This window comes from Marmota flaviventris, chromosome 7, assembly GCF_047511675.1.
Source record: "Marmota flaviventris isolate mMarFla1 chromosome 7, mMarFla1.hap1, whole genome shotgun sequence".
Classification (NCBI taxonomy): Eukaryota; Metazoa; Chordata; class Mammalia; order Rodentia; family Sciuridae; genus Marmota; species Marmota flaviventris.
In genome coordinates, this window is record NC_092504.1 from 116993176 (window position 1) to 117016367 (window position 23192).

Here is a 23192-nt window from a genome sequence, read left to right on the forward strand (position 1 = left end):
ACAGTATCAATGACAAGATTGACTAAATTGTTCTTAACATTTCTCAAAATGCATTTATACTTAGTTCAGATGTAAGTCCAGTTCAACTTTTATTTTGACCTGTTTTTCTTATTTTTCTGCTCTTTTGAAAACACAAGACGATCAGCCACCACCATCATTCCCGGGAAATGGCAAACATCAAACCTGTGTTAGGGCTTGCTCCACAAGGACGGCTTGAGCTGCATTAGTAAAGGAATGTGCTGAAGAATGGCTGGACAGAATGCTTCTGTCTTTCAGAGTGCTGCCTATTTCAATACACCAAAGCTATATATATATTTATATTATACATTCTATCTTACCCTAATCATGTATACATAGTCCCTTGATACCTCTACTATTCATTGAACAATGATAAATAACCATAACATGCTCTTACCTGTAATGCTCTCGAGATAACAGAACTTTGGTAACACTCGCTAAGGGGAAATCATTAATCAATCCACATGCCTTTGGTTGACACCATCGGTCCTCCAAAGGGCTGCTTATGGCTCTCTGTCCTAGGATACTGGTGTCCTACTACATGTGCTGACATTTTGCAGAAGGTAAAGCTCTTGCTTTCATGAAGTGGAAGAGGAAAGAAAGACACATGTGAAAACATGGCACAGATAAAACGTGACCTTTTCTTGATTACGTTCCAGTATATTCATCTGGAGTTAATGGGGCTATTCGTTGACTGAAAGGTAGTATTACTTCTGTAAGATGATTTTTCAAAGCATCAGAGATTTTCAGGTTTCTCGGAAAATGTACTTTGTTTTCTGATACCAGGTGAGTAGGAAAGAGAAGGTGAAAAGAACAGACAGAAAGGATCTTTGATCTAACCCAGAAAGGCTGGGAAATCTGCATTGACTCTCAAGTGTTGTCTGCAAATCAGAGCTGGGAGGATTTTGCAAGACAGCCTCAATTTTTTTTTTTCTGAAGTAAGTAATATGTATTTGTCGATTACCAGCTCCCCCCCCCCCCCCCGCCAAAGAAGGAAAGAAAGAAAGAAAGAAATAAAAAAACATACTGTAAAAGTGAGGTTAGAAGGTTCCGCAGGTCTTCTGACCTGGGTTAAATAAAGTATATAAGGACGACAGAATTTGTTTTTGGAAGCTCTGCGCAAAGGCTATCATTCACAGGATTAACAAATATTTTTACATATGCTAGTTTTTGTTTAATGTTTGTTTGATTTGCAAAATTAATTTAACTACATAAATCCCTGTCCTATAAGCCATAGTTCACAGGTGTAAAACTTCGCAGTTTGTATATTCAGTAGAAGACTTTTTTTTTTTTAAACCCTAATGGTGAATTCTAGAAATTGGATGAGCAGTTTTTTAAGGAAATTGTTACATTCAGAAATAACCATGGAAAGTTCATCAAAGATTCCTTCTAGCATGAAAAGTCTAGTCATAATCTGGTCCCGGGTGGAGAAATCCATTCCAGTTTATAGTGCAAGACCGTCTTGAGGGGACATCCGGCTGGCCACCGTTACTGTAGGTATCGATAGACCTTGAAACAGTGATTTCCAGAGTCTGCAACCACAACATGGCCGTCTGAAGTTAGGGCTAGGCCTTGGGGGCCGTAGAGCGGGTCAGCAGATGTGTTAATGTAGGACAAAAACGATCCACTCCCATCAAACACCTGTAAAAACAAAAAGCCAGATCATCAGGGAAGACGTGATGGTAATGTGCTGAAATACGGTTTACAGAACGCTGGATGCTAACGACTTTAATATAAAAGTGTGTGTTCATCTCTAAGTTTTCTTAGGCCCTCTGGGCATAGCCCTTCCCTCCACTTATTCTTTCCTTGCTTCTCCTCCTGCCTCTCTTTACACTCAGAGTCACTGATAGAGAACACGCCCCTGGCTGCCAGATCTCCCTTGGATTCTGAAACTAGTCGTACAAGGATTTGGTGGGGACGGCACTGGATAGTGCTTAAAAAATGAATGACCCTTATTTTTCAGCTTTTCCTTCCAACTTTAAATCTCCACCTCATGCCCACTCTTGTTTTGTTTTGGGTATTGGGGATTGAATTCAGGGGCACTTGACTACTGAGCCACATCCCTATTTTGTATTTTATTTAGAGACAGGGTCTCACTGAGTTGCCTAGCGCCTCATCTTTGCTGAGGCTGGCTTTGAACTTGTGATCCTCCTGCCTCAGCCTCCTGAGGTGCTGGAATTATGGGTGTGGACCATCTCACCTGGCTCACGCCCACTCTTACAGGAGAAAAATCAGCAACTAGATCAAAGAATGATCCTGAGTCACAATGGGCTATGGCAAAAATCGAGATTTCTTTTTGCTTTTCCCAAAAAAGAATAAATTGTAAGAAGTCCATGGTTCAATGTGTATGTTTAGATATGAAAAAGGTCTTCTTTTTGGTTAATAACCTTCTTATAAAATAAAAGGAACAAATTGATGTCCCTATGCTTTTTCTTTACCAGAGCCAGGCTGGTTTGTTTTGACCATATACCACTTTCTTTGGCCCACATGGCATTTTTGTTGTTGTTTTTGGTAGTGATTTAACTAAGGATTGAATCTAGGAGCATTCCATCACTGACACATATCCCCAGGCCTTTTTTAATTTTTTTGAGAGAGGGTCTCTCTAAATTGCTTGGGGCCTTGCTAAGTTGCTGAGGCTGGCTTTGAACTTGTGATCCTCCTGCCTCAGTCTCCAGAGTCACTGGGATTTATAGGCATGTGTCACCACCTCCGCTGGCCCACTTCGTGTTTTAAAAGGCAGTGTAACTAGTGGTGCTATGAGGGCCACAATTTTTAGCACTGATAGTCCCATATAGTCCTATTTAGTGAACTTGGTTTATTTTTGTGGTACATTAGACCCTTGACATAGTTCTCATGAGATAGAGAATATCTCTTTCAATATAGATGTCCTCTGGGATAATTAAGCAAGGTAAGTAAGTATATTGGAGAAATCAAAGTATTTGTGTTACATTTATAGTCTCAATTTTTTTCCTGAGAAGTACCTGTTTCATATTCAAACTGATGATGGAAGCTGTCCTCACAGAGACACCTGAAAGTGGCTGGATTTAACAGTGCACTCTGGGTTTTCAGAAACACATAGGGCCACATTAGCAAGGATGAATAGTGCCATCTGGAAATATGTATTTACATCCATGAAGGTATGAACACAGAGAAACTAGAGAACAGTCTTCCTTCAACTTGAGGATCCAAAAGCTTTGTTCTTAATGTAAAGAATTATGTTTTAGTGCTTTTTTTCCATTTCTGGAATGTAACCAGTTTTGTTTTGTTTTTAATATTCAACCAAAATGCCAGATGCCATTCTGTTATTCCTAAGCCATGCAAACATAAATTCATTACTGTTATTATAGAATTGTTAATATTTTACTTTGAAATAACTAGATTCACAGGAAGTTACAAAGACAGTAGTAAGAAGTCCTGTTTATCCTTCATCCGGTTCCCCGAATGCTTCTGTCTTCTCCACTTACTCTGCCACATAAAACTCAACAAATTGACTAAGATATATGCATATAGATTGTATGTTATTTTATCATGTGTACAGATTTGTGTAACCACCACTAAAATCAACAGAACTATTACATCCTCATGAAGACCTTACTCTTGCTACTCCTTGAGAGTTACCCAACTTCCCTGGCCCCGCTGCCCTCACAACCGCTACTCTTTTTTTCCCTCTCTATAATTTTGTCATTTTTAGAATGTTACATAAATGGAATCACGTGGTATGTGAACTTTTCAAAGTGGCTTTTTCACTCACCACAATGCCCTTGAGATGCATCCACCTATTGAGTGAATCATTAGCCTATTTTAAATGCTGAGTAGTATTCCATAGTGTGGAAATATCACAACTTGTTTAGCCATAAATCTACTGAGGGACATCTTGGTTAATTCAGTTTGGAGCTATTACAAATTACGTTCTATGAATGACAGCATATAAGCTTTTATGTGGACATAGTTTTCACTTTTCTGGGATACACTCCCAGGAAAGCAACTTCTGGGTTGCATAGTAAGTATATGTTTATAGTTTTTTTTAAAGAAACTGCCAAACGGGCTGGGGAGGTGGCTCAAGCAGTAGCGCGCTCGCCTGGCATGCTCGGGGCGTTGGGTTCAATCCTCAGCACCACATAAAATAAAATAAAGATGTTGTGTCCACCCGAAAACTGAAAAAATAAATATTAAAAATTCTCTCTCTCTCTTTAAAAAAAAAAGAAACTGCCAAACTATTTTCAAGGTTGATTGTGCTATTATGTGTTCCCACTAGCAATGTAGTAGTGATCTAATTTCTCCACATTCTCACCGGTATTTGGCATTATCAATAGTTTTAATTTTAGCTGTTCAAATATGATTGCAATAGTACCTCATCATGGTCTTAATTTGCACTTTTCTAATGTCTAATGATGTTGAACATCTTTTCATGTGTATATTAATTCAATGAAACTTCTCTTTATCTCTCTTGTCTACTTTCTAATTAGTGTATCTAGTGGTGCTATGAGGGCCACTATGGTTATTTTATTGTTGAGTTCTGAGAATCCTTTTTTCTTTTTTTGGGTACCAAGGATTGAACCCAAGGGTGTTTGACCCCCAAGTCATATCCCCCGACTATTTTTATATTTTATTTAGAGACAGGGTTTCCCTAAGTTGCTTACAGCCCTAAGTTGCTGAGGCTGGCTTTGAATTCATAATCCTCCTGCCTCAGCCTCCAGAGCTGCTGGGATTACAGGCATGTGTCACTGCACCTGGCAGTTCTGAGTCTTTACACACACAAGGTGTAAGCCCTTCATCAGGAGTGTGGTTTGTATATGTGAAAGCTAGAGAGGAAAAAGGGAAAGAAAGGGTGGGGAAGGGGGTCTCATGAAAATCAAAGAGAAATAATAAAACAGGAAAGGGAACAGGGAATGGGAGGATGAGGGAGGGCAGGGGTGACATACTGGGGACTGATATTAACCAAATTATATCATTACACTGTGTGCATGTTTGACTATGTAACAACAAACTCTATGATTATGTATAACTATAATGCACCAATAAAAAAAGTGGGGAAAAAATGTGGTTTGTAAATATTTTCTCCCATGTCTGTTTGCCTCTATTTTTAGCCTTATCTCTTTCACAGATCCAGATGTTTATGTTTGATGAAGTCTAATTTATTCTACTTTCCCCCCTAGGCATAGTTAAAAACCTCTTCACCAAGCTCTAGGTCTCCAAGAGTTTCTTAAAATCTTTTAAAAGTTTGTTTTCTAAAACTCCAATCTCCTAGCTTTCCATTTAAACCTATGATCCATTTTGAGATAACTTTTTTATAAGATGAGATTTATTTATTTTGCCTCAGTGGTTATCTTATTTGCGACAGCCCCATTTGTTGAAAAGGGTGTCTTTGATTCATCCATTAAATTGCTCTTATGTCTTCCTCAAAAAAATCAGTTGGCCATATGTGTGGGGGGACTACTTCTGGATTGTGTCCTGTGGATGTGTCTTCCACTAGTACCACACAGGCTTGATTAATGTAGGTATATAGAAATATATATACCTGCCACCAATACCACACAGGCTTGATTAATGCAGGTATATAGAAATCCGGGGAAGCAATTCCTCTCAATTTATTTTTCTTTTTCAATATTGTTGTAGCTATTCCTGTTTCTTTGCTTTGCCATATAAATATTAAAATAATCTTGTTTGTTATCTACAAAAAAATACTGCTTAGATTTTGTGTTAAAAACCTGTATATTAATCGGAGTCAGTTGATGGTGCTTCATGTTGATCCATCCCTGTTGAGTCTTGTCATCCATGAACATCCTTTATCAATCCCTTTATTATTTAATCTTCTTTTATCAGCATTTTATAGTTTTCAGCATATAAATACTGGATATATTTTGTTATTATTCCTAAATATTTCAATTTTTCTTTTTCTTTTGCAATTGTCAGTGGTATTGTATTTTGAATTTTTGGCTTCCATGTGCTCATTGGAAGCACATTAGTACAGCTGATTTTTGTTATGTCGATCTGGTATTCTGTGATCTGGCTCAACTCCCCTATTAGTTCTAGGAAACTTTTAGAGATTCCTTGGCATTTTTCATGTAAATGATCCTTTATCTGCGAACATGCAAAGTTTTAAATTTCCTCCTTTCCAACTTGTAAGCTTTTCATTTCCTGTTTCTTCTTTATTGTGCTGGCTGAACCTTCTGGTACTATGTTGGATAAGGATGGTGAGGACAGATATCCTTGCTTAGTCCCCGACCATACACGAAAGGTGTTTCACCCAAGAGAAAGCTGCTAACCAAAGGTTTCACAGATGTTCTTTATCAAGTAGTGAAAGAGTCTTTATTCCATCATGAAAGTGTATCAACTGTTGTCAAATGTTTTTTCTGCATTAATTAATATCATAATTTTTCTCCTTTAGACTTATAATATGGTGGATTAATATTGACTGATTTTTAAATTCTAAGCTGGCCCTGCATCCCTGGAATAAACTCTACTTGGTCATAGAGGGATTTTTACATATTGCTGAATTCCATTTCTCAGTATTTTATTAAAAATTCTGGGATGAACACAGTATATTTATGAGGAATACGTATGTCTGTAGTTTTGTTTTTTGTATTATCTGTGTCTGATTTTGCTATCACAACTTCAGCAGCAGGATTGAAAGTGAGTTGGGAAAGTGTTTCCTTGTTTTCTCTTTTCTGGAAGAAACTATGTAGAATTAGCATTAATTTTTCTTTAAACAGTTAGTAGAATTCTTCAGTGAAACCCTTTGAGCCCTGACATTTCTTTTTGGAGAGTTTGAAAATTATGAATTAAATTTCCTTAACAGTTATAGGGCTATTCAAATTATTTATTTCATACTGGGTGAGTTATGGAGTTGTACTTTCTGACAAATTGTTCATTTTATCTAAGCTGTTAAATCTGTAATATGTAGAGTGTTTACAGAATTCTCTCTCTCTTTTTTTGGTAGCAGGGATTGAACCCAGGAGCACTTAACCACTAAGTCACATCCCCAGCCCTTTTAATATTTCATTTAGAGACAGAGTCTAAGTTGCTTAGGACCTTGCTAAGTTGCTGAGGCTGGCTTTGAACTTCCAATCCTCTTGCCTCTGGGAATACAAGCATGCACCACTGCACCTGGCTTATGTGTGCTTTTTAAATTGAAACACTAAATAACAAGGAATAGCTAAAGGCTTAATAATTACTATAATTTTATGGTAATGATGAGTATAAGTGACAACTGGGGGTGTCTGCATCAAATGTAATGTGACATAAAAATTTCTTTTGATTTTTTCTTGGTGACAAAATCATAGGTATTACTAAAACTACTGCGGATTGTTACCTTAGATTGTTAACAAATAAAGGGAAATGACAATTTTCACTCAGAAATTAGTAAAAATAATAATGTAGTATTTATGCTCAATGAATCTTTTGAATTCCATCCATAAATGAACCTAAATTGGGGTTCTATGGGATCCACGTTTAAAGCCCTGAAATAGAGGATCTCCTGCTGTAGGCACGTGCCTTTGGTCTAGTCCAGCTTGCATTGTTTGGTCCTTCTGGTGACTTAACCAGTGGAGAAGGGAAAACACCCCCAATCTGGGGGAAAGCCAGTTCTTCTTCATTTTGAACAAAGCCTAACATCTAACCATATACATGATTAGTGTTCAGTGTACCTGGATCCTGCTGTTTCCCCAGTCTGCCACAATGATGTTTCCATTCGAATCCACTGCTACACCTGTGGGGGCATTAAACTGCCCATTTCCTTCTCCGTTGGAGCCAAACTTCAACATGAATTCTCCTTCCTGATTAAACACCTGTGGAAATATTTTTAAATTGTTTTACATTAAAATCATGGACCCAACATCAGGGACTTAAAAAATCTCTCTCTGAACAGGTTACTTGCAACAAAACCTGTAATAAAAGGCATTCTGGGGGGAAAAAAGTAAATCTACAAACTGAAGCTGTCTATCACTTATGGTTCTTCAACGTACTACAGAAACCTGATTCATAATTTATTTAAGTCACTCTTCTCTTTTTTACAGTTTATATCTAGTTATTAAGTACTGATGTGAAAAATACTTTTGTTATAAATCATAAAATACAAATATAAGGTGGTATGAGTAAGTAGAGCTATAATTTTCAGCAATATTATTCTTTCTGACTTAAACAGCTCCATTTCAAGAATGGACATTGTATTTCCAGTGGGATAGAAAGTCATTCAGTTTAGACCAGAGAGGGGGTTTTTGTTAGGTCAGAAAGCTCAGAATCTATTACTGTTTTCCTACATCACATAACAAGAAAGAGGAGACTGGACTCCATACAAGAGGAGATTCAGAGTGTGTGTGCGTGTGTATGCACAGCCACTTGCACAATGGTAGCAGGTGAAGAGTAAGCAAAGGACTTACTCCAGTTAATATAGGTAGTCTATATGATTCTAAGGCTTTGACAAACAGAACCTACAGAGATTGTTAGAAGTGAGGGGATAAATAGAACGCTTTTTTCTTTTTGGTACTGAGGATTGAACTCAGGGGCACTTAACCACTGAGGCCCATCCTCAGCCCTTTTTTATATTTCATTAAGAGAGTCTTGCTGAGTTGCTTAGGGCTTCGCTAAGTTGCTGAGGCTGGCTTTGAATTCGTGATCAAGCAATGGGATTTGCTGTGGTTAAGTAAATATTTTTATTAATACAGTGTTACTATGTTTTTTATATATATGTATGTTTGTGTATGTGTGTATACATATTTTATATATATTATATATAATACAGAATACTGATTTTGAGATAATTAACATTTTAATGTGTTAATGTTATCATTAACATTTTAATGATAACACTACAGTAAATATAATTCTATCTTGATGCTTAGATGATACTTAATGGTTCTGAAATGTCTCTTGAGACTTTATTTTAAACATCCATCACCATGATGTCTAGATGCACAGAGATAGTCACTAACAAATCCAAAAGGACTACACTCCAGGTACCTTTAGAGTAGAGATGACTTAAATGTGGCCTGAGAAAGTTCACCATATGTGAGCGTAGATCTAATTTGAGGATGAGCTCAGGACCTTTGAGGACCTCTTTGGTTCTTCACAAAGAACAGACATAAGAACAACCAGCTTTCACTATGGTGTTTTGCCGCAGTCTGGCTGGGCACAAATGCCGCAGTCTGGCTGGGCACACAATCACGAGACACCACACAGCTTGTAGATTCAAACAGCAACTCTTTATTCCCGAACTCACACCAGCCGTCTACAATCACGTTCTGGGGAAATCCACGTTCTCTGCCCAAATCCACGTTCTCTGCCCAAATTCACCTCCACTGGGCTTCTATCTCCAAAATATACTGTCTGAATCCCATGAGAACTCAAGGGGAACTCAGGCAGCAGGATACACCCTATTCCCAGGAGGAATAATCTTAAACCTTAAACCTGGAACCTAAACTGGGAACGCCCTAAACACGATTATCTTAAACCCGGAACACCCTAATCCGCCCTGGTCCTTGAGCAAGGTCACCTACATTCAATGTCACTGCAACATGGGGTACGCTGGCAAGGAAATTGTCATACCTACTTACTTGGCTAATGGCTCCCAGCAGTGTTTTCCTTGACTGAAGGCTGGGGTGTGGTTCAGTGGTACAGAACTTGCCTAGCACGTTCCAGGACCTGGGTTTAATTTCCGGCACACACAACCCCTCTACCTCCCCAAAAATAAAGCATAAAAAAAGTACCCTGACTCTTTCTGTCACCTTTTATCCACATCCTTCTAATTTTAAAGACCAATGGGAACAAATAAAATATATAAAAGAAAAAGGTCAATGGGAATGTGTCTATGCTGTTGAAGACACATTTATTATTCTCTGATCTTTCCCTGATTAATTCCTACAAATAATAAGTTTGTTTGTACTTATCTTTCTGAGTCACTGTATTTCCTTGGCATAACTGCTGCTTCTTCATATTAGAATAATGGAGAGTGCTGAATCTTGCCTTACTTGTTTTATAATAAAAAGAAAATATATACAGTCATCTCCCCTAATCTGGGGTTTTATTTTCTTCATGTTCAGTTACCTATACCACTGGAGCAGGAAAATATGATGTGGAAAACTCCAGAAATAAACAGTTCATAAGTTATAAGTAATTTTCATTATAGTATATCGTTTTAATTGTTCTATTCCATTATTAGTGATTATTGTTAACGGCTTATTGTGCCTTATTTATTTTATTTTAAAATAAAGGCTTATTGTGCCTTTATTTTTTCATCATAGGTATATATAAGAAAAATACAGTATTTATATAGAGTTTGGTGCTGTATAGTTTTGGGGGCTCCCCCGGGGGTCTTGGAACTATTCCCCAATCATGTACTGCAGGGCTGGGAAGTGTAGCTCAGTCGTAGAGCACTTGCCTAATGTGTGAGGCCTGGGTTCAATCCCCAGCGTTGGGGGGGGGGGGAGAGTACTGTAAATAGCTAAAGAACTAACTACAGCAGACTTACTTGGTAGCACTGACCTATGAGTACAGTTTTTACATTTACCAACAGAGAAGTGACCTGAGTTCAGAACTATTGCTGTCACATGGGAAACCAAAGAGCCCACGTATTTCAGAGAAGTTGAACATCAGTAGCTATCAGAGAGAAGAGAAAAACAAAAGGCTATGACTTTCTTAACTAAGAAGAAAACTGGGTTTAAAGAATTAAAATAATCTATCTCTACTGTCCTGAGAACTTGATGAGTTTTCAGAACTTCAGTGATTATAAATTTCTCATATTTTGTTTTCCATCTAAAAGTCACTGAATTACTTACAAATCATTCAGATGAAAACATATTAAGAGGCAGAAATATGAGCTGAGATTTTTATAACTTTGCTCTTTGTTAAATATTTATAGCATTAAAAAAAACCCTGACAATAATTCTTTCCTGATTTCAAAATCTTCATCATGTCAAATACCTGAATGATATGAAAGTTTTCTTGATAACCCCAGCCCTAATTATACAAATACATTCTCTCTCTCTCTCTCTCCTAAGAGCTGGGCCCTTAGCCTCCCAAATACTTCCAACCTCCTATAAATCTTTTCTCTGGAATCATGAATTTTACACATCCCTATTTTTATGAAGTCATTATTGCTGTCTGCCTAGCACTTTGGTTACTTACATATGTTTCGTTTGTTTCTAGAGTGTCAGGGCTGATTAATAGGAGCTGTCCCACTACAAACTGTTGATCCATAGAGGCTGCCCGGAGCATAGGACAGGAAAGACTCTGAGGCCACCAAGTGGCTTGGTGGAAAAGAGCAACTGGATTAATCATTGTCTTCCGGTGGGTGGGTAGGAGGGCAGCACTTATGCCAGGCATTTGCTAGCCTCTGCCCCTGTGAGGATCTTTCTGGGTTTTGTTCTTGTTGAATGCCTTGGAGCTAAACAAATGGTTCCTCTATAGAGTGATGGAGGGTAGGAAGAAGGATCACAGCCTGTGTTCTAAAAAGTGTCAATTAGAGCTGATCAATAGAAGCTGTCCCACAGCGACCCCCTCACAGAAATATGAGCTCATTCTACAGCAGTGTTATGGCCCCTGAAGATAGGTACATGCTCACTTCCTGATGCCTTTTTGCTATCCTCCTCCCCCTCCCCCTCCTCCTCCCCCTCCCCCTCCTCCTCCCCCACCCATCCCAGTGGAATTTTCCTATCATCCTCTTCCTTTAGACACCTCCCTTAGAGTGGGACCACAGGGAATGCAGCTTATCTGCAGTGGGTGTAGGGGGCGCTCTACCACTGTATGAGCAACCCTGGAGACAACATGGCAGAGAATTGCCATAATAAGGCAGGCAAAGCTGGACACTCTTTGCCCTCATCCTGCCCCATCTCCCTGGCTTACTGTGCTCTACTCTTTGCACAAGAGCTGACATTCATCAAAAAAAGCTCAATGACTTTCCATTTACTCAGGTTAAGGAGATCTTCCAGGATGGGCTGGGAAATGAAGCACTTAAGAAGAACTTCTGAGCATTAAAAATCCTACCCCTTACCTGGCTATTCCAGTTACCAGCACAGAAAAGTAATTATTAACTTTGGTTGCTCAGTGGTTGTCTCTAAGTGCAAACATTAGTCATTGGCCTACCACTTAAGCTGTTTCCTTATTTTTCCATCAAAATGACTCACTTTTAAACACTTAAATGACTTTATAAGAAAAACTTTGGATCAGTTTTATGAGTACAAACAGTACCACTTGATATAAAAGAAGGAATCCCTAAAAATATTTTTCTTCTTTTTGGTAGTGCTAGAGATCAAACCCAGGGCCTCAGGCATAATAGGCAAAAACTACCACTGAGCTACATCCCTAGACCTAATCATCCTAAAAATTAACACATTAAAATATGTCAATAAATAGTAAGATTTATAAAAAACCAAATATATGTGTCAGAGCACTGCCCATGGCCACCTGACATACATCGGTGGTCAAGAAGATCACTAAGTGTTTTCTCGTCATAACAGTAAAGCAGAAATATGCCTGAGTTACCTTATTAGTTCTTGATTTTCCTCATAATAATGTTTAAATTTTCCTCTTCCTGTACTCAGTAAGAAGGATGTAATACATTATTTAAAAAGGCAATTATTTTCTAAGTAACACCAAATGTGTGAAAGTATTTTAAACTATGAAATATACCACTTCCCCCAAGTCTGTTGAAGCACAATTCTTATAGATTTTATTTTAAAGGCATTTTGGTTCATGAAAATTGAAAAAGTGATTTTTGTTTTAATCTGTCGGATAGCCACAAAATATTAAGTTTCAGAAAGTTCTGTTTCTACATTCAAGAAATTGCTTTTTAAAACTTAATTTTCAGATCGTCTTTGATAAATTTTCTAATCATCTTTAATAAAGCAACTGCCACTGTATTTTGTTCAATTCCCTGACTTTTTTAAGTCTGTATGTCCACATGAAAATCTGCATTTTTAAGCATAAGCAAAATCTACTTTTTTGAGGTTAATTTCCTTAAATTCTGTGTGTCTATGTAAGTATTATATGTTGTTCTCTCCCAGACCAATTTCTCCATAAAAGCAGCTTAAAAAAAAAAAAAAAAAGTAAATAACAACTGATGTGTTCATAGTACCTTGACAGAATGATTATGGAAATCTGTAACAATAATCTCATTATTGCTATTTACAGCTGCAAAATGAGGACCTGCAATAAAAAATGGAAAAAAAATTATGTAATGACTACAACAACAAAAATAATTGCAACAGAGCAGTTACTATAACAATAACAAACTGAATACATTAACTTGATTATTTAAGAAAGAACAAATAACCAGAGACCCCGATCCCTGCATGATCATATAGCCAGCCCTTTGTGCTCTAGATAATGTGGATCCTATGTTATTCTACACTTGGGATTGTCTAGTCTGACTTCTCCCGGATCAAGCAAAGAGTTCCAGCAGCCCTAACAAAGTAGGACCAGCAGTAAGCATCAGAATTCATTCTCCACACCATCATCTGAAAGTCACACCTGCCAGCTTCTCTGAATACATTAGTCTTTTTTTAGGATCCTAAAAAAAAAGTGTTTACTAAGGAAAGATATGAGGACACTTAGCCCTGGAAAAGAGACTCCAGTATGTATTTTTTTCTTTTCTAAAAAATTGAGCAGGAAACCCACTTTCATAATTTGGAGTGACATTCAGAACCTGGCAGGACAAAGAACTGGAGACAAAGCACAAAGAAAGATTATGCAAATGAATGTAAAATGCCCAAAGCATCCTTTCAAAACGAAAATGAACTGTGTTCAGCCTCTTCTTGCAGATGTGAAAAAACCGAAGCTTGTGATTGCTAAGTGGCACTCCCAGAAGATAAGTAAGAGACTTCCTCCCTGCACTTGGCAAACATTCTGAACCCTGTTCTCATAATAACTTAGGTGAAATAAATTCCAACTAGAGGCTCTTTAAATAAAAATTCAGTATGGAAAACAGGAGTTACTCCATTGTTCCTCAAAGAGTTTTATTTTTAAAATGTTTTATTTTAAATGCATATTTTACTTAACATAAATATTTGAGGAGCAGACTTGTGCACTGTGAATTGGGACCCCACAGCAACCACACATGAACTGCAGTCTGACTTACTGGTGGAGTAACTGAAAAGCATCTAAGCATGCTTCAGCTTAGATTTCATCCCCAGCATCTTTCCCCAAAGCCAGCAAACACCCTGGGGATGTGGCGTCTTCAACATGCTCCATCATGCAAATGTGAGCAGAAGAAGCATAAAAAAGGGGGTTTACATATTACCGTCGAGTGTACCTGCAAACTGCCTGTCCCCATTTCCTCGGCTACCAAACCTGGTGACTATTTTCCCATTTGGTTGGAAGATAAACACGCAGCATGCTTTGTTGTCCACCACAATAATGTGCCCGTTGCGGTCCACAGAAACTCCTTTGGGCCCCATCAGCTTTCCCGATCCAATTTTTGTCTGTTAGAAACAAGTGCAGAAATTGAGTACAGACCTCAAAGTTTAACACTAGAGAACATGAAGTTAGACACTGTTTCAGTAAACGTTGGCTCGAATGTTCAGGCTGCACAGGTACTCAGGCACCCAGTGATCTCTGTCTCAGCAAATTGGCTTTGTCACATCTAGTATCTGCTATGAGTATTTATACGAAAATCTTATTTTTTAAAAGGGATCACCACCACCAAAAATGTTCTAGAATTTCCTAGACTGGGGTCACAATACCCTCTTCTAAAGAGGTGGTGTAGTTGAGTGACAGGTCACTGGGTTAGGAGTCAGAGAATTGTCCTGCTGCTGTCACCTGCTTTCAGCACCCCCGATGTGGCCCAAATTTAATTCCTTTTATTTCCAGATTTCTTATCTATTAAAAAAAAGTCAAAAAAACCCCCACCAACCTTAATAACTTTCAATGGTACTTCTAGAATATGTGTTAAGTAAAATAATGTAGGTAGGGCTGGGGTTGTAGCTCAGAGTGCTTGCCTAGCATGTGTGAGGCACTGGGTTCGATTCTCAGCACCACATATAAATAAAATAAAGGTACACTGACAACTAACAAAAATTTAAAAAATAATAATAATGTAGGTAAAGGGTTTAATGTAGAGCACACAGTAAGCACTCACTAAAAGGAAGCCATTGTTGTTATTGTTACCTAGCACTCTTGATGTTGAAACTGCCAGGCATCTGCCACTGACGTTGACTAGAATTCAGTTCCACATGAGTGGAAGTCATGTCTGTTTTATCCACCACTTCCTGGTACTCAACAAGAATTTACTAAATAAACTTTAAAAGACTGGATTATTAGTGGGTAATCATGATGAAATGGTTTCACTCTTCACTTTATTTTAAAAGGACAGAAAAACATGAGATTGCTATCAACCATGCATCATAAACACTTTAAGTTTCATTCATGTTCCTGAACCAATTAAATTTAATGAATACATAAATGCATGTTGGAGATGCAGTTTAACTTAGTATTATTTTTCTAGCTCCGTTTTATGGAGTGCTCATAAAGAACTGCTTCACGCATTTACCTCTACTTACTAGCTCTACAGACCTGAGCACCCACCATGTACTCAATATTGTGTTCCAGGCTTGTGGTAAATAAACACAGATAAGACACAGCTTCTGCCTCAGGATGTCTCTGTCACACTGGCACCCACGCCTCAAGCATCAGAGGGAAACACATCTATGTGTGTTTTTATGAGAGCTCTTTCAGCTATATTATTGAACAAAGCAAGGTATTGAGTAGGGAGTAGAGTCTGAGTCCACTTGGGTTAAATGTATGCATACAGGCATGTACTGTATAGTCAGCCCAAGCATCCTGGGCTCTGCAAATGCAGGCTCAACAAATCTCAGATTGAAAATATTCAGAAGGCAAAAGAAAAAAAGTCTGTGTGTGTGCTGAACTTATACAGATTTTTTTTTTTTTTTTTTTTTTTGGTCACTATTCCCTTAACAATATAGCATAACAACTATAAACATTGTCATTTACATTGTAGTAGGCATTATAAGTGATTTAGAGATGATTTAAAATATACAGGAGAATGTGACTAGTTTCCATGCAAATTCTACACCATTTATCTGAGGGACTTGAGCATCCTCAGGTTTGTTATCTAAGGGGTGGGAGGTTGCTGGAACCAATTCCCCATGGACACCAAGGGACAATGGTACTTCTGAAAGGAAAAGTGAGAAACCAGTGTCTGTACCTTAGAAAGCGGTATCAGTGGTGGCAGGAGACACACTCACTGTTCATTTTATACTCTTAGGCACATCTTAAAAGCCTATTTTCATGTATAACTTTTTAAATTAAAAATTAACAACCCCCCCCCCCCCAATAACATTCTCATAGGTTCGACCCCAGACCTCTAAATTTACTAGCAGAGGGTGGGTGGGTGCTTTCTCATGGTAGGGATTCAGATTTGGTACAACCCTTTATTCTTCCAAGTTTATAAATGACTGAGATTCAGACTTAATCTCTCTGGACAAAGGAACACAATCAGAGCAAGGAAACCCTGGTTTTCTTGGCAAAGGAATCTGTTGTGTAAATTTGATTCTGATTCTGCAATCTAGCCCAGAGATCAAAGAGGCTACAGCATAATGGCATGTAAAGAAATGGCATAATTCTTTCATGTCTGAATGGAAGGGACGTCAACAGAGATCAAAAGAAGAGCCGGCAATCTGATTACCACCACCCAATGTTATGAACACTAGCAGTTACTTAGAATGACGCAACCACACAATACCTAATGGATAACTACCTAGAACAAAAACGGACAATAAGGTATGCCCTCCATTCTGTCATGTAATGACAACCAGGGTAGACCTAAAAGAACTACTTACATGTTGAACCCAAACTTCTTTTCCTTTCCCTTCCACCATCACTCTGGTTTTGCTACACTGGATTCTACCAGTAAAATAAAAATCATCTGGATTGACTGCGTCCCCTCTGTTAGAATAAAACGCAAAAACCTCTAAACTGGCTTTGGAATGATCAAATGAGAGTATTTAACTGAACAATTAGGTTCTTAAATTGAAGAGGGACGAGATGAGATATTTTAGAATTCGGTGGCCATGGGGACCACCACCATATTTGTTGTGTGTTTGTTTTGATCACAAAGGTTCCTGGATGGACTAGAAGATTCAAGACAGAAGGGAAGATGAAAAGGAAAAACCTTTAAGGAGGCAGAGAGGAATAAAACTTGAGACAAGCAATCAGTGAATAAAAGAGAAGGAAAAAATAAGATGTTACATCTCTGCAACTATTAGGAATAAATACAAAGAATCTGCAGTGAGGTTAAAGATGTCTTTCACTTGTTTAATTTTCCCAAAAGAAAAAAAGCAAGAATATCTTGATAGTATAGATTTCACACTTGAATGAACTCTATTTGTAATACTAAAGTATTTTTGCTTGCTATCCTTTTACCATGGGGTTCTGATCAACAATCTTAAAGGGTATTGCAGAAACTATACCATATCCATTTCCCCATTCCTCCAGAGGGCGAGAGTGGCTTTTAGTGTTTATTCCAACTAATACCAATATTATTCCAACTCCAAGCCTCCAGTTCTTCCAAGAAGAGTGTATATAATAGGTAGTAATATACGTGTAATATAGTGTATATTACACAGTAGAGTGTATATTACTCTTGAGGAAATGCTTCTCTCTTAGATATCAAACTCATGCCTTCATATGTGAAACTTATTTCAGTATTAGCTCCTGAATGTACAGACAGACCATGATTTTTCTAGAATCCGAAACAAGAACAAACAGGTTGCCTCCAAATTACATGAAGGTTTTTGAGAGGTCATTCAAGAGTTTTCATAGCATCCATATTAGAGTTGTCACATTTGGGTATGTCTTACCCAAAAATGATGATAAATCACTAACGAGCAAACTTTATGCCATCATCAGGGAACCAGAATGGGTTATGAAAAGTGGCCTCTCTAGAGTATTAGGTTGAAAATAATGACCACCAGGTATCCACATGACATCCTGGAGTCAAGAATCATGGCTGGTCAAACAGACTTCATTTTTTTTTGAATGGGGTTATGAAAGGCATGGAAAAGAACATTTTTTAGATATCTATTTAGTATGAGGCACATATGACATCCAGAAATAAAACCTCATTTAGTCCTTACTCAGATCCTATAAGTTTTTTATTTAATCCAAATTTTAAATATGCAGCTGCTGAGGTTCAAGGAAGTTTCATAATTTAATGGAGGCCAAAGAACTAATAAGCCACAGAGATGGATTTCTAGTTGCTTGATTTGTCTGAGTAAAAGTTCATATTGTCAACTCAAACAGAAGTCTCTAATAGTTTGAATAAGGGGAATAGAGAAGGCAATACATATGGTCATCAAAAAGACTTTTAATGTACACAATGGACTGGATGATAACAATTCTGGATGATACCTTAGAAGAGAGATTTCTGTTATTACCACTGGGCTGTCTTTGGTGACTCATTGAAGAAATAGAAGCTGTTATGGTTTGGAACTTAAATGATTCTCCAGGCCATATGTTAAAGACTTGGTCACCAGCATGTGGTGCTGTTGGGAGCTAGGGCCTAGGAGGAGGAAGTTAGCATTCAGGATGTACCTGTGAAGGGGATACTGGCTCCTTCCTCTTTTTTTCTGCTTTCCTGCAGCTATGAAGTGAGCAGTTTCCTGTGTCCTGCTTACCCACTATGATGATTCCACAATGGGTAAAAAACAACAAGGCCAAACAACCAGGGACTGAAGCTTCCAAAATTATAAACCAAAATGGGTCTCTCTTCCTCTTAAAGTTGACTTTCTCAGGTATTTTGTCACAGCAACAGAAAGCTGACTAACACCAAAACCATTTTTACATTTCCATAAATAAGATAGTGGGAGTAACAGAAAACAAGTCAAATGATGGCAGGATCCCTCAAAGTGTAGCTCAACCTGCATCTTTTCTTTAAGTTCAGCCTCCATTTTCTTTTCCTTTCAAATCTTATGTTCCTTAGCACAATGTTTTTAGATGGTATGAAATAACTTTTGACTGATTAGAGGCTGCCATGAATTATTTCCTGTCCTTTCTTGTATATTTATCTTTTTTCCTTCCTGAGCTTATACATTTTTTAGAAGGCAGAAACCATGTCTTATGATTCTGTTTCATTCTGTTTCTTCCATGTCATCTGTTTCAGGCCTGAGAAAGTAGAAGGCACTTCTATGTGACAAGTTATAGGTTAATGCAAGGGTATAAATTGCTTCTTCCTAACCCTTTTCGAAAGGATGATGTTTTTCATTGAAATGGGGTCATAAGGACAGTTTTCCTCTAAATCTGGTTAAAAAAAAGTACCTGTGCAAACTAATTGCTCTATAAAACGAAAACACATTTATGAGCATCTGTATGAGCAGGTTTATAAAAACAATCATTGTTATTCTCATTTTACAACATTTAGATGAAAGAATATCTTTGTGTAGGAAGAATTGTTGAACATTGGATTGGATTTAAAAAAGAAAAAGAAAAAGACCATTTCAACTTTTATTTCCTATTTCCTCTTCTCTATGGTTTAGTGGTCTATTGATACTTGAGCTTACCTTAAACTTTCCATCTGATGAGAAGATGCTAACCCACTTATTATCATAATCTGCAATGATTATGTCCCCACTGGGGTGCACGGCTACTCCTGTGGGCCTCTGCAGCTGCCCGGGAGAGCGTCCTCGTATGCCAAAACGGCTCTTGAACTGGCCATCGTTGGAAAATATCTGTAAAACAATTTATGTTGATTGGAATGTTCACAGAAACCACTCAGGAAGAAACAGGCAAGGAGATCCGTCATAGAAACTATAGGTTAGGACATGCCAACACTGTTAAGAAAAGCCTACAGACACATTAAAAGGCTCTTGGGGCTGGGATTGTGGCTCAGCGCTAGAGCGCTTGCCTCGCTCACACTGAGTTCGATCCTCAGCACCACATAAAAATAAATAAATAAAATAAAGATATTGTGTCCAGTTACAACCAAAAAATAAATATTAAAAAAAGGCTCTTTCCTTAAGTACATGTCTGTAGACACGAATGGTTGACTCCGCATTGTGTACAACCAGAGATATGAAAAACTGTGTTCTATACGTGTAATATGAATTGAAATGCATTCTGCTGTCACATATAACAAATTAGAATAAATTTTTAAAAAAGAAAACAACCACTGATTTAAAGGCAGCATTAATCAGTATAGTTTAATCAATTTCAGCACAAATTTATTCTGGAATAGTACTGTGAAGATCTGTTCAGACTATTAAAAAGATAAATGTAAAATGAACACAAAAAGGTTCTTGTCTTATTGGAACTGAGTGACTGAAATGAATTGCGATAGCAGTCGCTTGGGTTAGAGTGGGCTGTAAGTGGTGTTGAAAAAGGTCAGTTCAGTTGTCTGCCTGTTAGCAGTGTTACTTGCCAGGTTGTCTAGATCTGGTTTGGGCCTTAGTATACGATGAAGTTCTTTCATTTTCTCTTCACACATACGGCACATGTTAGAAGATAACGCATCATATGTTGTTGCCTTATGAACTCCTTATAAAATTCTTTTAGATGTTCTAAAATGTATATTAACATTATGCATGCATTTATATGTAAGATTCCTAAAAAAAAAATGTTGTGCTAAATGGTTAAAGTACATAACAGATTTGTTGGTAATTTATGCAATGAATTAATATTCTAGATTGTTTTAAAGATATAAGTACTTATTTCCAGATTCTACAATCTGATTATAACCAATATCAAAATTTATATTGTTTATTTTGATTTTGTTCTACATTTACACATCAAATTAAAGGATAGAATATGTGTGAATGAACATGGAAAAAAAAGGCTCTTTCCTTGTACTATGAATCTTAAGTCTAAAGTTGGAAAATATGTAACTATATTGGTTTTATTAATATAAGTAGTTAAAGGTACACAGTAGGGACTCTACCTGGACACATTGGTTGTTACTGTCTGCAATTAATATCTTTCCAGTTGTAGATGCAGCTACCCCCTGAAGATTCGTAAACTCTCCTTTATTTCTTCCTTTGGTTCCTAAAAATAAATGATAAAAGCACAAAAATCAAGCACAAGAGAATTTGATTTCTCAGTTTCAGAAAGGAATAACTCAAGCTTCCATTGATAATCTGAGAATTCATTGTTTTTATTTTATATTTCCTTTTCTTGTAGGGCTAGGGATTGAATCTGGGGCCTTATGTGTGTTAGAATGAGCTATACAATTCCCAGCCCCTACACTGTGTTTAAATAATACTTTTTTAAAAAATGAGATCCCTTCCTCTATGACTTAACCCATATGCTACTGAACTTTTCTTCCAGACCAATAAAGTTTTTGCAAGATCATTATTTTAGGGCTGGGGTTGTGGCTGAGTGGCAGAGTGCTTGCCTAGCATATGTGAGGCACTGAGTTTGATTTTCAGCACCACATAAATAAATAAATAAATAAATAAAACAAAGGTCTACCAACAACCAAAAAAACAAAAATTTTAAAAAATCATTTTTTAGGCAAATGCAACCTTCTCATATTAATCTATACATGCATATTTACTTGATTAAAACATACCAAATTCCACAAAGACATAATAATAAAAATGAATATTCTAATCAATGAGATGCAACAAGAGAGGAGCTTTACTTTAGGAATTTTGTCAAAACTCTACCTTCTTACTCAGTAGCTCTTAGAAGAAAACTAGACCCTTGATTTTCAGAGCATTTAACAAACTATAAGACCACAGATAGTATGAAAGGGCAGGCTGATTTGCATATACTGGATCCATTTATGCATTATTTTCTAAGATTCAAGATCTCAATAACTGTGTATTCTTCCTGAAATTACAAAAGGTATCCCAACAGGGTACTTTCCAGATTAAGTAAATTAGAAAGACAAAGGGAAATTAATACAAGGAAATATTCTCACCCTTTTTTTTTTTTTTGATTGGTACTAGGGATTGAACCCTGGGGCACTTTACCATTGAGCTACCTCCCAAGTCTTTTTATTTATTTATTTATTTTCATTTTTTTAATGGTACTGAGGATTGAATGCAGAGGCATTTCATCATTGAGCTACAATCCTAGCCGTTTTATTTTTTTATTTTAAGACAGGGTCTCATTAAGTTGCTTAGGTCCTTGATAAATTGCTGAGGCTGGCCTTGAACTTGTGATCCTCCTGCCTCAACCCTTTGAGTGGCTAGATTTAAGGGCATGGACCACTGCCCCCAGCTAGACTCTTTTTTTTAAAGGGACAGATAAGGCAGAGGGAAGAAAAGCAATAGCACCTATAGGTTAACAGTTATCTGTTTTTGTTTCAAAAGATGTTTTTATAATTTACTTCAATAGAACTATATAAGTATCAATGGATGGAAACAGAGTAAGTTTTGTTCCAGAACAAATGATCCAGAAGAAGGTGTAAATTTTAATTGTTTGAGAAAGAAAACTGTCTTGGTTTTATAACTGAGTTTTATACTCAAAAGAACCATTTGATGATTTTGTTTTTAGACATCAACACAGTGCCTTAGGAACGAGGACACGAGGACCCCCGTACACAAGGACCCACCGAGGTTGGCTGACATCTAACACCTGCAGAAGTGCCACCTGGGAATCCTGAGCATCAGCTCTCCTGAAACAGATTTTTGGGTTTAAGAAATGAATCTGGTGATGGATTACAGCAGAGCTGCTTGGATCTCAAATGGGCTGGTTCTCACTAGACCCACATGGTTGTCACCTGATTGAAGTCACATCAGGTCTGTTCACTACTTCTGCATCTCGTCTACTCTCACCAGGATGAAAGGAAACTTGTGAGGTCCAGCTCCTCCAAAGAGCTTTTCCTACATTGTGAAGGAAACCGTACTGTTTTATTTCAAATGTACCTGAAGAGAGGATCTTTTATACTTGATCCACACAGAATACCCTGGATACACAGGAATATGGCATCAGGGAACATGCTTTAAAAATGATATGTTGGAGCCGGACATGGTGGTGCACACCTGTGCTCCCAGGTACTTAGGAGACTGAGGCAGGAGCATCACTTGAGCCCAGGAGTTCAAGGCCAGCCTGGGCAACACTGCAAGACCCCCATCTTTAAATAAATAAATAATGTGAGGAGGCATCTGGTGGTAGAAGGCAGAGGAAGGAGTGGTTAGCCCTTTAAGGGGATGTGTTATTCATTTTTGGTCATTTCTCCTGATTTCTATATAACTGAACAACAGATATAGCACAACTGAAGGACC

General features: G+C 37.5%; 1 protein-coding gene across 3 annotated transcripts in view; it reads right to left on the reverse strand.

Moving 5' to 3' along the window:
- Positions 1 to 991: 991 nt before the first annotated feature.
- Trim2 (tripartite motif containing 2) overlaps positions 992 to 23192 on the reverse strand; it is a 108493-nt gene continuing 86292 nt past the window's right edge. For all 3 annotated transcript variants that reach the window (XM_027926729.2, XM_071614599.1, XM_071614600.1), the window contains exons 7-12: positions 20900 to 21003; positions 19527 to 19694; positions 14264 to 14432; positions 13088 to 13158; positions 7665 to 7805; positions 992 to 1659 (exon numbers count right to left, since the gene is read on the reverse strand). In XM_027926729.2, coding sequence (XP_027782530.2) covers positions 1507 to 1659; positions 7665 to 7805; positions 13088 to 13158; positions 14264 to 14432; positions 19527 to 19694; positions 20900 to 21003 — 806 coding nt within the window. In that variant the 3' untranslated portion in view covers positions 992 to 1506. The remainder of the gene's footprint in view (positions 1660 to 7664; positions 7806 to 13087; positions 13159 to 14263; positions 14433 to 19526; positions 19695 to 20899; positions 21004 to 23192) is intronic.